Source organism: Aphelocoma coerulescens, chromosome 2 (assembly GCF_041296385.1).
Source record: "Aphelocoma coerulescens isolate FSJ_1873_10779 chromosome 2, UR_Acoe_1.0, whole genome shotgun sequence".
In the NCBI taxonomy this organism is placed as follows: domain Eukaryota; kingdom Metazoa; phylum Chordata; class Aves; order Passeriformes; family Corvidae; genus Aphelocoma; species Aphelocoma coerulescens.
Window position 1 is genome coordinate 90,667,504 of NC_091015.1, and position 17,499 is coordinate 90,685,002.

Below are 17,499 nucleotides of genomic sequence, written 5' to 3' on the forward strand. Positions count from 1 at the left end.
TGAATAAATTTTAAGGAGAGCATGTTATTATTGTAGAAAATTTATGTATTTGTATCTCCTAGCTAACATGCTCCTTCCTTTTGCACATGAGAAATCAGTCAATTGTAAGAATACATGCTTATCATTCTTATCTGGTGACAGACAACACTGTATGGTAGTTTTAATTTATAGCAGCACACTGAATATTGGTGAATATGCCTTTGGAATCGTGAGAATTTAAAAGAAATATTGTTAAGTGTCCTTTATGTCTGCTGCTCAAATGCCATCAAGTATGTGTTTAACTTGGAAAAGTTATTATTGTACTAAACATGCTATAGTTTCATTAGTAAGTGCAGCAAATAGGAACAGAAAATGATACTAAGTTTAAAAGAATATTAGAGTCTTAGCTGAATGTGACAAGTTCATGGCTTTGGTCTTAATTGCATACAAGCACTGAGTTCACTTGAAAGTTTGGATCTATTTTGTATTACTTTTCCGAGAGACTTGATTTACCAAGCAACATTTATTTATGGATTATATCTGTGAATTTTTCCATGCTGAATCTTCAGAATATCTTTACCCAAAAAAGATTTATTTCCAAGCACATTGCACAAAAGAAACAGTAAAACCTCAAAATATAAATTGGTTAAGGCTTCTGTTTAAGGTACATAATAGAAAAAAAAAATAAACTAACCAAATTGCAAACTCAGCTTAATCAAATATGGCATGGTTTTTTAAGGTAGAAAACTCCTGGAACATCATGATTAAAAAACTGGATTCTTGTATTAGTTTTTTCCCTTTTATTTTGTTTATTTTTCTTTGTCTCTCCAACTAGTTATAACTAATTTCAATTTCTTGCAGGTGGTGCTTCCCTAGACCTTAAAGCTTGTCCTCCTAAGCCAGCTAAATGGATTCTGGATATGACTTGGTTGAACTTGGTGGAGCTCAGTAAGCTTAAACAGTTTTCAGATATTCTTGATCAAGTACGTAAGAGCTTTTTAAAATTGATCTCTTGTTTAACAAGTGATTGTCTGGTAGAGATCAAGCCACGTGGTGGGAAACTGGTTTATTTTATAGAGAAGAAACAAAATGGACAGCATATAGCCACAGTTGTGGCCCCGACTGTTTAGCAACCTCTGTTGATATAAAGACTCAATCCCCCCCAGGAAAATAAGAAGAGTGTAGATTTTTCACACTTTATATAGTTATAGTATTTTCAGATTGGGATTACACTTGCCATTATTCAATTCACATATTGCAACTTTAATCTTGTTCTGGTTGTTAGATTTTCTTACATCCCTGTTGTGCTTTCTTATACTAGGCTTTATGATGCTTGTTGCAATATTTCTGTGGTTACATGAAGTAAAAGTTAGGGAAAGGGTGTTCAGTAAATTCAATACTTGTATGAATAGTCTTATCAGACACTAAGTGTATTGTAGGTAATGGTAAATAGCATTTGGTATAGGTGAAGAAAACTTTCTGTATGTTCGTGTGGGGAGCAATTATGTACTTGCTGTTCTCAAAGCTGTGTCCATGCCTAGCTATCCATGTTCTGACATAGCTGTAATAGAAAATACTGATTAGTAGCTCTTGTTTTCAGAATATGAACACTCAAGGTTGTTGTTGCATTCTACAATTCCATACTTAAAATCTGAAAATTTATCCTATAATTTTTAATAGCCTTATTAAATCTGTGGACTAATATTGCTAAACAAATGCCTGTGTGTGGATTACATATCTCTGACTCTTATTAAAAGGTTGCGACCTGGTGGCAGTGCAAATATAACCTGTCTGTTTCGTGATGTTTGCTTCTTTGATGGTATAATTGCAGATTTCCAGAGAAGAGAAACAGTGGAAAATATGGTTTGATAGTAAAAATCCTGAAGAAGAATTGGTTCCTGGTGGCTATGGTCAATCTCTGGACTGCTTCAGACATCTTCTTCTTATCAGGTCTTGGTGTCCTGACAGGACCATAGCTCAGGTATATTTATATATCTTACATGGTCTATTTAGGTATCACGAGAATAATAGTTTCCAGATTGCAGTTTAGGACTATTTTATGTAATGCTGAACACCTTTTTGCAATGGACCTTTATATTGTATTTTCTGAAATTCTTTTCAGACCATTTATGTATTTGTTAAAAGTGCAGTGATAGCAAAATTATTGCAATATATTGAACAAATATTATCCAATGATTTCGCCATGGTGATTTCTACTCAAATCATATGTGTTTATCCAGATCTGCTTTATCAGTTCAGAAAGGTACTTTTAGCTGTCCTTACCTACTCACTGGAATTTTAGAAGTGTCCCCATGTTAGGCTGAAATAAAATATTTTAATGAACTCGGTTGGCTGAAAGAAAAGAAAATTGAAAACAATTTAATTGAGAAACTATTTCTTGCATGGAAAAATTAAACCCACTTTAGAAAAATCTATATTAAAGTCTGTTCAAAGCTTTCAATTTACAGCCATTTATTGAGAAAAGTATAAAATTGAAGTTTATTAAATAGACCTTTTTAAAAGAAAAATCAGCTTCTAGGAGCCTATTTTTAATCCTTATATTCTTCTCCAGTACAGAAGAACAAAAAAATTGTAAAATTGCTGACAATTCAGAGAAATTAAGGACAATTTGCTGAAACTGGAATACATCACTAAAAGTGGGGTATTAATTTTATTGATACATCTTTAGACATTGTGTTTGGATTCAGACAAGGTCAGCAGTTATTAGGTTAAGCAGTACTATATAAAGAGTATCTCTATGATATGTGTTGTGTGTCTGAAACACATAATGCAAAATTAGTTCATCTACTGTTATTGGGGCAAGGTAAACTTTCATCTTTCAATGGTTTTATGAAAACTGATAGTTTATCAAATGTTTAACACTGAATGTCTTTTGTCTCTGAGAAGTAACCCAGAGGTATGAAGGAGAAGATTTATCTTTTTGTGGTGGGAAAGAGTACAAGAAAGGTCATCTCTGACTGTTTGAAAGAACGTTTTCTATTCCTTTGTGAAAAAGAACAATAATCTAGAATTTTTAAAGATAAATAAAGAAGGGATAAAAGAGATGGTTGTCACCTGTTCCTCTAAATCTTCTACTTAGTGATAGTTATTTTAATAATTACTACTGTTAACTCATTGCTTGTCTAACTGTTAAGGTGGGAAAAGCCTAAGAGCTTTGAAGCCTGTTTTTAATCCTTCCCTCCTCTTTTTCTAGATTTTAAAGATAGGAGTAACACTATCTAATGGAGATACCATCTTTAAATCATGAAAACTTTTGTAAAGTTTTAGAGAGGTTATTATTTTTTTTATTCTCTAATTATAGGTATTATATATAGCAATACATACAGATATATGTCATATAATAGTTATTTTAAAAAATTTAACTGATCTTATAAGGCTATAAGAAATAATACCTTCAAAGACAGTATGATGTGTTGACATGTAAAAATAAACTTGTTGCATATTTGTATTTCTGATACAAATTTTTTGCAGCATTTGGTCTTCGGTTGACTTACTGGTTGTATTCACCCTGAGAAGAAAACAGTATTAAATGGTTAGGTCATGAGTTAAATTTACCCTTTTCAATATAGGCAAGAAAATATATCACTGACACTATGGGGGAGAAATATGCAGAGGGAGTCATCTTGGACTTGGAGAAAACATGGGAAGAGTCAGATCCACGTACTCCTCTCATATGCTTTCTTTCCATGGGTTCTGATCCAACGGACTCAATTATTGCTTTGGGAAAAAGACTGAAGACAGAAACGTGTTGTGTTTCCATGGGCCAGGGGCAAGGAATCCACGCTCGTAAACTTCTACAGCAGACAATGGCTCATGTAAGTGACAAAAATCTGAATGCTTTTCTCTCTGAATTAAATACTTAGAAATAAAAATCCTCTGATGAGATAATGTTTTTTTGGTGGGTAGTTAATGCTGATGCAAACCACTATATTTATTTATATAAGTGTCCTAAGCAAGAGAACTGTCTTTTCACAGTCCTACAATTTGCCATAAACAAGCATTTTGATGCTGTGCAGACGTTTTTAATTGAAAATGGAGTGGTTTTCATGTGAAATGGAGTTTTTATAGTAGATTGCTTACTGATGAACATAGCTGAATTGATTTTTTTTTTTTTTTGGTTACATCACCAGTAAATATTCTTCTGTAAGCATTTCAGATTGTTTTTTCAGTTTTTTATTTTTAGTAATATGGCTGTATTTTGTTAAATGAAGAAAATGAATTCCAAATATGATATTGATAGTTACATAAACTTGAGAGAAACAAGGTTGTATAGCAAAATAGTTTGTATTGCTATGGTCTGAATTTGGACTTGGGAGGGACAATCTGGTAGCACAGGCATTTTACAGGAAGAGGAATTAAAAGGACAAAACTATCTGTATGAGAAAGGTGAGATGTTCCAATTTGGCATGCTTTGCACATCACGTGATACTATTGCTATGCCTGCTGAAGTGAAAAGATTGAGCTTCTTACTCTCCTGTGTTACAAGCTTCTTTTTATAATCTGTTTCAGTCTGACTTTTGCTTCAGATTCTTGTCTGATAACTTTATATAAGGAACTAATTAGCAGATCAAATCAGAAGAAACTCATTCAAAAATAGGGGAGAGGAGCACCTTTTTTTTAGTTAAGGGAAATGCAGTTACTTTCCCTCACTGTCTCACAAGCCCTCTTAGTGATGAGGTATATGAGATTTTTATAATGAAATATGGTAATTCATATAGGAAAGTTTGACATCTATTGATTGATAGCAATAGATTAATTAAGTATGTTTATTTGGTTATTTTCCAAGCCTGGAACCCTTGGGAGGAACAAGGTTTATCAGCTTGCTCTATGGAGCTACTCCTGAGCTCCCTTATGTAAGTCAAAATTTATCCGTTTCTATCAGCACTGTAGTCATGGCGATGGATGTTTTAAATGTATCAAAATGGAAAAGGTAGAGACTACTTATAAAGACCAGATGAGACAAGTGAGGACCACTTGTTCAGGTGAAAAAAACCAAATAAGCTAACACCACCTTCAGAAGGAACAGCGCACAGCTTAGCTCTCCTCAAGGAGTGACTTCAGTTTGTGAACAGTGTTGATAACTTTTTATATTCTATTGTTTTAAACTAGGGAGGTTGGGCACTTCTGCAAAACTGCCACCTTGGACTTGACTTTCTGGATGAGTTGATGGACACTATAATAGAGACAGAGACTGTTCATGAAAGCTTTCGACTGTGGATGACAACTGACATTCACAAACAGTTCCCCATCACCCTTCTTCAAATGTCAATTAAATTTACCAATGAACCACCACAAGGCCTCAGAGCTGGACTAAAGAGAACATACAGTGGTGAGTGCTGGAATGGTAATAATTTAAAATTAATGCTTGGACTGTGATGCTATTGTGTGGTCATGTTAAACTGGTAGTAGGTGTAAGATAGTCTGAGGAACTGATCACAACGATGCCAGGACACATCTTGGTTTTTGTTTTGAAAATTAAAAGGAAGAGAAGAGATGCTGAAGTTCTGTTGCCAGAAGTAATTGGATAGCAAAAAAGGAAATGCCTTTTCTTTTCTCACATGCTGGCTTCTAATACCTCAGTTCAAAGTGTTTGAATTTTTAATCTCCTGTCTTTTGGGAGAAAAATGACACGTTAATCTTTGTTGGCTATCAAGTGCTCTTTACACTACATAAAATAAAGGACAAAGATTCTGTGCAGGAAGCAACTTGATGTGAATTCAGCTATTAGTAAATTGTGAGTTTTTTCCCCTCCCCTGAAGTTTACTCTTTTAATTTGAGCAACTTAATAACATGCTATAAAATGTCTCCAGCACAGAACACTTTGTGGGACAATAATTTGCCCTTGGGAGATGCAGAGAGCCAAGTGAATATTTCTAGAGTGATATTTTAGCACTGATTTTAAGTAGTTTTGAAAAAGACGGTTACTGTGATTCTCATAAAGCCCGCTTGCAATCAATAGGTGTCAGCCAGGATTTATTAGATGCCAGTAAAATGGTGCAATGGAAACCACTCTTGTATGCTGTAGCCTTTCTACACTCCACTGTTCAAGAGAGACGCAAGTTTGGATCTCTGGGTTGGAATATACCCTATGAGTTTAATCAAGCTGATTTCAATGCTACTGTGCAGTTCGTTCAAAATCACTTGAATCGCATGGATACCAAGAAGGTAATTAATGATTTTGTGGGGAAGGTGGATTAAGGTGATGGATCTTTCTAGTAGTGGAATGTATGTAAAGGCTTCCTAATAACTGAACTACAAGAATGATTTTAACTTATTGTTTTTTCCACAAACATTCAATATTTCAAGTATACCTGTCTCTGCAGGAGCAGACTTAGACTTCTAATCCGGTGCATGTTTAATTTCTGTATTAACCTGTACATTAAAAAAAAAAAAAAAAGCCTTCCCAGCCATCTCAAAAATATAAACCTTAGAAGTACAGACTTTTTTTTCAATTCTAATTAAGTCAATTATTTAAAAATGAATGATTGTATTTAAAATACTCTTTTGTTTAAATCTATTTCGAGTATAAATAACAAGATTTGGCCCCTCCAACCTATCTTTGCAGCATGAAGAAATCGAAAGTGGTTCTAAATAACTCTGCAAGAATTTATCCTATGTTTCTCACTTCTGTATGGTCTGTTGTCATACAGAGAGGTCTGTGGCAGGGGAATTTGAAGTTGGCATTTTAAGGGAGAGGAGGATTCAAATACACCTGTAACTTTCTTGCTGTCTTCAAGATGCTGTTGAATTCGTTGTCAATGAATTATATTTTGTGAAATCCTTGCAGGTGTTCTGGGAATGCAAGACCATAATAAAAAAAAAGTAATAGGAAAATAATTTTCTTCCAAATGGGACAGACATGGTACATCAGCTGTTTTTTCTTAGGCAGATCTAGAGTAAATGAGAAAAGGATTAGCTAAAGTCACTGCTTTCTGCTTGGTTTTAGGGGATCTCCTGGAGTACTGTTTGTTACATGATAGGTGAGATCCAGTATGGTGGTCGTGTGACAGATGACTTTGACAAAAGACTCATGAACACCTTTGTAAAGATTTGGTTCAGTGAAAATATATTCAGTCCTGAATTCAGCTTCTACAAAGGTTACAGCATACCCAAATGTACTATGGTGGATCAATACCTTCAGTACATACAGGTTGGTAAATGAAAACTAATCGCTTGTTTCTCGTAAGTTCCTAATTCCTTATAATTTTTCTTTTTTTCTGATTACCTGTATTTTGTCTTTTAATCACAGATTTTTTTACTGATTTCTAGTAGTCTGCATATCTATTAGTGACAACTACTTATTGTTATCAATGTTATCATCTTCATGACAGCAATATATGTTTTCTTTTTCATGCGGTTTTCTTGCAGGATGTACCTAAAGGCACAAAGTTATTAAAGAGGGCAAAGAATGGAGTCCAGACATTGGGTACAACCTCTTGGAAATAAAAGGTTTAGATATATGAAAGTACAAGTTTACTATTAAAATAGCACATAGATATAAAAACTCTATTTTTTTGGTGTGATTTGGGCTGTGACATGACTAATAGGCCACAGCAAGTTATTTGGCCTAAGACTGTTTGAAGAAATCTAGCTTCTTACTTTACAGTAATTGAGAGGGACTTTTTCTATTTTTTATTCGGTTTTGTTTTGTGTTGGGTTTTATGTTTGTTTGGGGATATTTTTTTGGTGTTTTTTTTCTTAATGATTTGCTTCTAAATCTCCAGTTATACTCTTTTCATATTTTACTATGTAGAGCCTTCCTGCTTATGATATGCCAGAGGTGTTTGGTTTGCACCCCAATGCGGATATCACCTACCAAAGTAAAGTTTCCAAAGATGTGTTGGACACCATCCTCAGTATTCAGCCTAAAGATAGCTCTGGTGGAGGAGGTGAAACTCGAGAGGCAGTTGTAGCCAGACTGGCTGATGATATGCTGGAAAAACTTCCTGCTGATTATGTACCATTTGAAGTGAGTTAATGAAATTCTGGCAGAAACATTTGCTCCATCTTGCCTTTTATGGATTAAAAAAAAAAACCAACAACTTTTCTAAAACTATATTTGAAATCATTCATACAGGCAATACTTCCCATTTTGAAGAAGTGTGACCAAACAATTAAAGTTTATAATGAAATCATGAAATGTGTGCTGAAGGGCTTTTGTGAGGACTTTAAAAAAAAATGTTAAACCCATTAATACTTAAGCTGTCATTTGCACTGTGGGGGAGGTAGGATCATCAACTTTTAACTGAGGCTGTTGATACTATAAAATTTCTAGTTATGTTCATGCAGTTGTTTACTTGTCAATTTTACACTTTTGATTAAAATTGTACCTGTAAGTTTGGTTAGAATACAAGGCTGCCTGGTATTGTGATAGTTCCCAGGCATTGCTACTATGTTGAAGTAAAGTAGCTGGGGCAATTACTCTTGATTGGTTTGTGCAAAGAGAACCATGAAATTGCTTGCTGGAATTAAAGCTGAATTCCTTGATCTAAGGTAAACAGCCTGCAAGCCCTTTAAATGGCATTAGCTCATAGAATGATATACAGACTAAATCATGACAGACTAAAAACATAGCCAGCCTTAGCATCATAGATTTCTCATGGAGCAAATCCCGTGTTTCTGTCTCCCTTCAAAGGAGGTGCCAAACTCACCGTTTAAGTTCATAAATGAATTATGTTATGTATTAAAGATCATATTGTGGCCTAACCTTGACATAAAGGCAACTTTGTTTTTTCACTTCTCTTGAAGGATCTTTGGTTTTCTACCTACAGGTAAATGAAAAACTAAAGAACATGGGACCTTTTGAACCTATGCATATATTTTTGCGACAGGAGATTGAACAAATGCAGAGAGTAATTTCTTTAGTGAGAAGCACTCTGACTGATCTAAAACTTGCCATTGATGGGACAATAATTATGAGTGAAAATCTGAGGGATGCTTTAGACTGCATGTATGATGGAAGGATTCCTGCTAGCTGGAAAAAAGTAGGTGTACATAACTTGTTATGGAAAGAAATAAAAAACCTGTTTCTGAAGAGACTAGATTAAACTGCTGGACTTATAGTAAACACAGTTTTTCAAACTTTGTTTCAGAAGTGTTAACCAGAGCTGTCCAACTGCTTGCTGGAATAGATTTTGTGCTAAAATAAGCATAGTCAAATCAAGCCTTCTTTCATTTATTGAAATTGAAATGAATGTGGGGGATGCAGGTATTTCTCATTCTAACAGCCTGTTGCATATTGGCAGGATAAAAAAGCTTGAGACAGGAGAGTAATTTAAAATGTGATGATGGATTTTAAAAAATAGCACCCACATTAGTGGACTACACTGGTGCAGTTTATTGAACATATATAATTTACATATGTTCCTTTTCTGGGTTAAGTAGACGTGGCCTGTCCACCTTGGTCAAAATCAGTGTTCTTTGAGTTTGACTTATAGCCACATAATTACAGAGTAGTAGATGCTGGAAAGAACCTATGGAGACAGTCTAGTTTAATCACACTTCTGAAAGCAGGGTACATTAAAGCAGGTTTCTCAGGAGGCTCCAGAATCAGAGAGGTGCAACCCATTCCACTGTTTGATCACCTTCATGGTAAAACTCAACTAATCAGCAACCACCAGCCAACCAAGCAAAAAGCCCCTTAAGCTGAAACAGAATTTCTGGTATTTTGTCTTGTTCCCATTGTTTTCTCTCCTATTGCTGACAAGAATCAGGGTCCATCTTCTGTTCTCTACACGAGGTATAAACATAATATCTTCTTTGAGCCCTCTCTTCTCCAGGCTAAACAATCCCAGCTCTCAGCCTCTCCCCATAGAAATTGTTTTCAAGGACAATTAGACATGTTAACAGCAACTGATGGAAAGAAAAACGGGGAGGTTTTTTTGTTGTTTGCTTATTTTGTTTCTACTGACAAAGTGTTTTCATGGTACAAAACCTAGATCTAAACAGATGCTTCACAACTATATCTCCACATAATCCAAGTTCAGTTTGCCTTATCTTTTATTCAGAAGAAAAAAAATGCGTAACAGTTTTACAGAAATCATGTTATCTTGATATGTTGACCTTGGAATTAGAAAGACACGTATGCAATTTTTCTTCTTAGTTTATACAGCTATCTAACCTTACAAAAATGTCATAAAATGGACAATTATCACAGACAGCATTAAGCATGTGTAAATGGAATAGTAGACGTGAATTTGAACAGAGAAAGAATTGGCTTCAGATTTCAGTGGGATGCAAAGTTTAAGCATCAAATTAAAGTTAAAATATTATAGATGATCTTCAAATATGCTTTGGTAATATTATATTGTTTATTACCCTGGGAGGAGTTAGCTTTTCTTGACAGTAGTATGCTATTTTAAAACATGTTTACTGTTTTTAGGCATCTTGGCCTTCCAGTACACTTGGTTTCTGGTTTACTGAGCTTCTAGAAAGAAACCACCAGTTTTACAAGTGGATTTTTGAAAGTCGACCAAACTGTTTCTGGATGAGAGGGTTTTTTAATCCTCAAGGATTTTTAACTGCGGTGAGGCAGGTAAATTGTGTTTGAAGTCTTATTCTGCTTATTTTTTGACATGCTTTTAAAAATAAAATATATTGTCTGATGAAGGATGAGTTTATACACAGGGGAAGATCTGTGACTGTCTAACATTTCCTGAGTGAACTGCTCTTCCATCACATATACATTTCAGTATATCAACCACTAATATGTTAAAATATATTTCCTGTATTGACCAAGGCCCAAATAAGTAGAGGCTGCCTCACAACTAAGGTAGACTAGAAAAAAATATAGTCTCGTTTTTCCATTGTGATATCTCTGATAATGGTTGTTAAGCCCGTGAATTTATTTGTCTTTTTTCCCCTCTCTTTTGTTCTGTGTTCAGTACTCGCCTGACTGGAGACTGGGCAGAAAAGCTCTCCAGAATTAGTCCTATATGTCACTTCTGATTAACTCTTTCTTCATGGAGTGGGAAAGACTTTCCTTTATTAATGCATATAAGTATGATATTTGATGTATTTGTTAACGTGTGTGTGTTGACTTGGTGATTGTGTTGGTTGCTCAGCAACATTTTTACTTTAAAAGGAAGCAATAAATGCCTGTGTTGATCAGCTTAAAGGGACATACTGGAGACAGTAAGTGTCTGGAATGTGTAAAATTTGAAAAGAATAGTTGGGTAAAAATACAATGGGACCTCAGGAAAAAAAAAGCCTGAACTTTTGGAAAAGACAATGAAGATTTGTGGTGTAGAAAAAATGTCCCCTCTTACTCTGAGGTCTGGGTAATGTAATCTAAAATGTCAGGCATATAGCCTTGGAATTATGTAACAAAATATTTCTTTTGAGTGAACAATCTTAAATTGGGACTATATTTTGCATCCAAGCTTGTGGAAAAGGTTTACTAGCAGGATCTGAAACAGTTGGAAACTACAGTACTTTCTGGTTCTGTAAAAAGGAGCTGTGGATACATAACAACCTAGTGTCCCAAGTAAATACCAAAGTGAGTTTCTGGGCTTTGCTATGTGGTAAAACAAATAGAAATGAGAAGGAGGAAGAGCCAGAATGATCACTGAACTATAAACCTTGTGTTCTGTTGGATCATCTCAGTAAATGCAGTATGGGGCAAGCATTAATTCCAATTACTTCAACCAAAGATTTTGAAAGCCATTGCAAGACCAGGATACAACTTTGGTTTGCCATAACTCAGTTGTATGGGATAGTAAGGAACTGGGCAACTGAGAACTGAGTATTGTCCAATGCATTAACTAACAGGTTTTTTTGCAGTCTCTTTACATAGCTTTAGAGCTGAGTGAGTTCTTACTCATTAAGAATACAGTTACTGAAGAGTAGAGGTGCAGAAAAAGGAAGGTAACCCCAAAAAATATGTTTCACTTACCACATGCAGGTAATGTTTTCTCATCTCATCAAATCTGTGAAATTTTCGTGTTCACAAGAGCTGGCTGCCATTGGCATTCAGTGGATATGTTACTTGGTATGGTCTTTAGATATTGTACATAATAGAAAGATTGAACATTGAGTATAGTGGATAAAGTACTGAAAGCTTTCTTGTAGCTCCATGCCATCACTCCCTTAGAGAGAAGCCAAACTGCTGTAAACATGGATATCATAGAGAATTAGAGGGGTTCTTTCGTACTGAAGAGGATATGTTACAACCATACAGATTTATTTCTAATAACTGCTGGGAAAAAGGGTTCTGTGCTCATGTGAAATTGTAACCTCCTAACTTTTGTCTGGTTTGGGCAGGAAATAACTAGAGCTAACAAAGGATGGGCTCTTGACAGTGTAGTGCTGTGCAATGAAGTCACTAAATGGATGAAAGATGATATCACAAGCCCTCCTTCAGAAGGTGTCTATGTGTATGGGCTGTATTTGGAAGGAGCCAGTTGGGACAGAAGAAACATGAGACTGACAGAATCTAAGCCCAAGGTGCTCTTCGAGATGATGCCAGTTATAAGGATATATGCAGAGAACAACAGTAAGTAATGGTACTGTAAAGGATATCATTTCCATAGAATTCAATGTAACTTTAACTGCATGGAAATCTTTTGGTCTGTAGGGATTTCATGAGGCTGGTGCTAATAGTTGTAACCATACCAAATCCCCTTCAATGGGGGAAGACTTCCCAGTCTTCCATTGAAAATGTGCTTTCAAACTTGCTTCATAATTGATAATAGGCACTTTTCCTAATATTTAGATAGGTCTCTACACATGGTCTTAATGGTGTTAAGAACTTTTTAACCCATTTACAGGTAAGCTGTACATATTGACAATAAGTATCCTGGATTGAAAACACCAGCTTTCTTAAATATAAACTCTGTGATCTCTGTAACCTAAACCTAAATAATCTCTTTCACACATGCAAAAAAGGAAATAATTTATATATGTATATATATAACATAAATACGTATGCACAACATACAAGATATACATGGATTATATATATACACACACACACATATGGATATACATATATTTGTATACATCATGTTTATAGATAACATGTTATATATATGTATATATAATGTGTAGATTTATAAAAATGTATTTTTTTTTCCTGGAAAAGTCTGGTTTTGAGCTTATGGAAGCAAGCAAGAGGTAGAGTGAGGGGGTGGAAGATGTTTTGTCTTTGAGGCAGAAAAGGAATGTAGGAATGGAAAGGAAACTTATGGGGCTGAAGGACAGTGCTGTGAAAATGTGTAATTTGTGTTAATGTGCTGGTTTTTTGCATACAGAATAGGACATGCTGTTGAATAGGGATGTAGAACAGAATAGAACAATCCACTGCAGCACATAAAATTGGAAAAATCTGTTGAAAAGCATTCCACCTCTAAAAGCAAACTTGCTAACATGCTATTTTGCATAGCTAATATTTTATAAAAGGCATTATCAGCAGCCAAGATACTAGATAATGAACACTGAAATATTGAGCATGACTAGACTACTGTTCTAATTCCGCAGTGAAGTAGTTGATTACCGGTACTCTTAAATACTAAATGCATTTCAAACCAGGTTATTCAAAGTGGGATAATTTTATTTTGACATAATACATTGATAAGAAGTAATGTTCAATGGGCAGATTGAACAAATAAGGACACTGTTTCCTCTAGAGTGTCCATTTACATATCTTACTTTGCATCAGTTCCTAGGTGCTCATATTAAGTCTTAAACCTACAGATATTTCAAGGCGTATATGGCCTTCAGCTGGCAGTAGCAAATAGAGAGCAGTGTACTACTGAACTTAGATTCAGTTTTCCTTTTGCCTTATGACCAGTCCCTTAGGGCCCCATTTTTTCAACTTAGTTTAATTGCTCTTTATGTCTCTTCTGGCTTTTCAGCTGCAAAAGATCCACGTCTGTATTCCTGTCCAGTCTACAAGAAGAGCAGTCGAACAGATCTGAATTACATTGCTGCTATGGATCTTAAAACCCGTCAGCCTCCAGAGCACTGGGTACTCCGTGGAGTAGCACTTCTGTGTGATGTCAAGTAATGTTAAAAAAAAAAAAAAAAAAAGTTTTCCAGGAGTTCTTTTCTGATTTTAAATTTAAACATTAATATGTAGCTAGATACATGGTGGAACACTCCTAAAAATATTATTTCTAAATCATAGATTCCATTATGATATTTTTTTAAAATAGTTGTCAATAAGCTTCTATAATAGGCTTATAAATTCTACAATTTAGAGTGGCATTAACTTTGGTGTCTTTGAAAACCCATGACAAATATTAAGTGCTCCTATCACTTAGGTGTGCATAAGCACTCCTCCTGTGTGTTTAATTTAACCTTGAATAAAGATTGATTTGAACATTGTTACTTTTTGTTAGTAAATATTCTTTTATCAGGACTTCCCTTCAAGAAGCCAAATGCAAAGCTGATTTTTTGTGTGCGTGTATCTTTTTGGTGTCTCAGCTAGATAGAAAACTTTTCATGTAGGAATTCATCTTAAAAGAGAAATGTTAGCAGCTCTATTTAGTTGGACACTCTTGGCCTCACACGTCAAGTGCACTTATTTAATCATCAAAAAGTCAGTGTTTTTCTGTTTCTGAGTTCAGTAGGTCATGTACCTTAGTGGTCCACTAGTCATTCCCAAAAATGGTTACTTCAGAAGAGGAAGCCAAGAGAATCAGTATTCCTGGTGCATCTGTCATTCATAAATGCTGCAATAGAGACACTGTTTTCAATTTTATGTCAAATCAACACAGGGAAACTTCAACATTCATTTCCACAGTCAGACCAGTTATAAAACTTTGGTGGAACATTGATTCTGTCAAACATATTCTGGTTATAGAGGTCTTTCCATCTTGGAATTACTATTATTTTTTTATTTTAAATAACTCACAGTGAAACAAATTAAATGTGTGAAAATCTTTTTTAGGAAATACTTTTAATTTAGACATGGCAATAAATAAATAAAATTAGAAAGGTTGAACTGTTCTTTATTGAACCTTGAAACACCATGTTCCAACTTTGAGGAGATGTCCAGATACTCACTGGAGTTCTAAGTTGCTGTGGACTTGTCTTTCACCAAGACCTTCCTCTCTGAAGGAGATGCACATATTTCGTTCTTGTGCAAATCATTCATACTGAGAATTTACAAGCCACATGCACTTCAAATACCACCTTTCCAACCGGGCATTTGTTTTACCATCATTGTTGTGGATACAATGAACACATCAGACTCAATAGTAATTCTCAGTGAGGGGACTGTGTGCATTTTTTCAGTGTTATTTTCTATGAGAATAGTAGGGAAAAGGATAGTTCCCCACACAGGTGATCCCAGTTATTCCAAAGGCTGTTAGGTCAATGAAACAACTGATACTGGCCATCACTGCTATTTCTGTTGTTTTAGCTCTCTTTTTGTAAGAGATTTGGCATCTGCTCTTTAGGTGTCTGCAAAACCACCATCAGGGATGGAAAAATGAGGCATGGGAAAGTTCAATGAAAAGCAATTTTGAAATGCAGTATTATGTCAGGGGCCAGAGTGCATAACCCTGCTCTCCCAGAGGTTTTGCTGCCTGGGCTGGGAGAACACTTGGTACAGCTTGACTTGGACCTGCCTCATTTACTACAGCCTTGCCTTGATCTGTGGGGCAGTGTCTGGTTAACCTCTTCAGCTCTTCAGGCCCTGCCTTGCTGACCCACCTTTCTGGCTTGACCTCAGATCTGCCCTGTTATTACAGCCTCATCTGGCAGTCATTGATGTGTTATCTGGCTCTGGTTGCTGTCACAGACCTGCTCTGCTTTTATGTTCAGGTGCCATGGGACTGTGTCCTTGTCAGAGACAGCTTTGCCCTGACCACCCTGCTGTGGGTCTTGGCTTCCAGCTCCACTGTCCTTTCCAAGCAGCCTGCCTTTGCTGTTGCCTGACATATGCCTTAAAACAGAGGGAAAAATGAACTGTTTCTTGTTAATCTTCATAGCAGAAATGGGTAATAAAATCCTTCAATGGAAAGGAATATCAATAAAACAACCAAACCTGATGTATTGCAGAACTGTATGTCTAGAACTGTTTGGCTCTGCTATTGGTTCTGAACGGATTAGTCAAGAAATACCCTTCACAGACTTCAATTATGCTGCTCTTAAGCATGCAGCACTATAAATTCGAGGGTCTGGAAGAGTTCACGATTACAGAAGGTATTCACTATATGAATTTCTCATATTTGGCATGATAAATACATGTATTTTGGAGAATATTTAAAAACAAACGTTATACAAATTTATCTTGGAAATTAATAGCAAAATAATGTTCTGAACAAGGTGCAGATATTAGAGTTTCATCATAGTGCTTTGAAATGCCTCATAAATTTTAGAGTATTTAAAATAAGCAACCTAATCTTTCAAATATATGCTATGCTGTGTAGGCTATATTACTACTATATGCGCTTCTCTTCAGAAAAGCTTTTTCCTTTGAGTTCTGTGCCTACACTCATACCTCTTAGTTCCTAGGTCACTTTTCTCACTGTGATTGATTCAAATCAGCTGTGATTTGTTGCACTCTAGAGATTATAAGGAAAAAGAAAAATTCAAGTTTATACCACAGTAGGCAATGCAATTCCAAAGTAAGTGTGGTTGTCATCATTGAAAAGGTTTTTTTTTAAATAAAAAATAGATTGCTATGGTATATGTACAAAAATTTGATTAATAAGAAATTACTTCTTATTCTGAAATACCCTTCATTAAATTATTTTCATAATTAAATCAATATTGAAGAAAATTCACTTTTCCTTTATTATGTGGGGTTCTTTTTTTCATTCCTTGCTTGGACAGTTATCCTATTTTAATTACCCAGAGCTGGATGTATTAAGAGGCTTCCTAACAAATCTTGAAATAAAGCTTGACTAATGTTCAAACTACCACATTTTAATTTTTAGCTTTCACATTCACATTGCACAAGCAATATAGGTGTATATAAATATCTGAAGGCTTTTGGAACACATACAACACTTAAAAAACCAATGCTGCAGAGGTGGTTGCATGTGAGCCAAGTTGCTAATCAGTTGTGTAGAACTAAAGGTCTATTAAACAGATGAAATAAAAAGTTCTTGACATGTCTGTGGATCCCAAGATGTACCATTTACTAGAGCTTCTGGCTTTTAATTTGCACTATGCAGCTTTTCCAAGGACTATACTACTCTATAACTTTTGTTCTTATAATAAAATTAAAGCATCCAGTGTAAGTGTATTATGAGTCTGTACATTAATATAGAAAAATGTAATTAAAATCTGAGCTTTTAAAATTGAAAAGCAAATATATGTTACCAATCTCACTTTGCCTGTGAAGCCTACACACAAAATTAGAAATGTCTTGGTATTTACTTGCACATTCAATCTTTTAAACAAATACCCAAAACAAAGAACCATTGAACCAACACTGGAAAATCCGGCAGAAGAAAAAGAGGGAAGAAGAGCATGGTTAAAATATTTTTCACTTGGAGCTGTTATTTAAAATGGATGCTAGCCTTTAACTTTTTAGTAGGGTTATTA

The 17,499-nt window shown here is 35.1% G+C and overlaps 1 protein-coding gene across 1 annotated transcript in view; it reads left to right on the plus strand.

The window, feature by feature from the left end:
- DNAH5 (dynein axonemal heavy chain 5) overlaps nucleotides 1-14,281 on the plus strand; it is a 115,492-nt gene extending 101,211 nt beyond the window's left edge. Inside the window, 11 exon segments of the mRNA XM_069005898.1 lie at nucleotides 841-962; nucleotides 1,811-1,960; nucleotides 3,570-3,815; nucleotides 5,110-5,329; nucleotides 5,960-6,165; nucleotides 6,947-7,150; nucleotides 7,754-7,969; nucleotides 8,772-8,984; nucleotides 10,382-10,534; nucleotides 12,262-12,493; nucleotides 13,854-14,281. Coding sequence (XP_068861999.1) covers nucleotides 841-962; nucleotides 1,811-1,960; nucleotides 3,570-3,815; nucleotides 5,110-5,329; nucleotides 5,960-6,165; nucleotides 6,947-7,150; nucleotides 7,754-7,969; nucleotides 8,772-8,984; nucleotides 10,382-10,534; nucleotides 12,262-12,493; nucleotides 13,854-14,005 — 2,114 coding nt within the window. The 3' untranslated portion in view covers nucleotides 14,006-14,281.
- The last annotated feature ends 3,218 nt before the right edge of the window (nucleotides 14,282-17,499 follow it).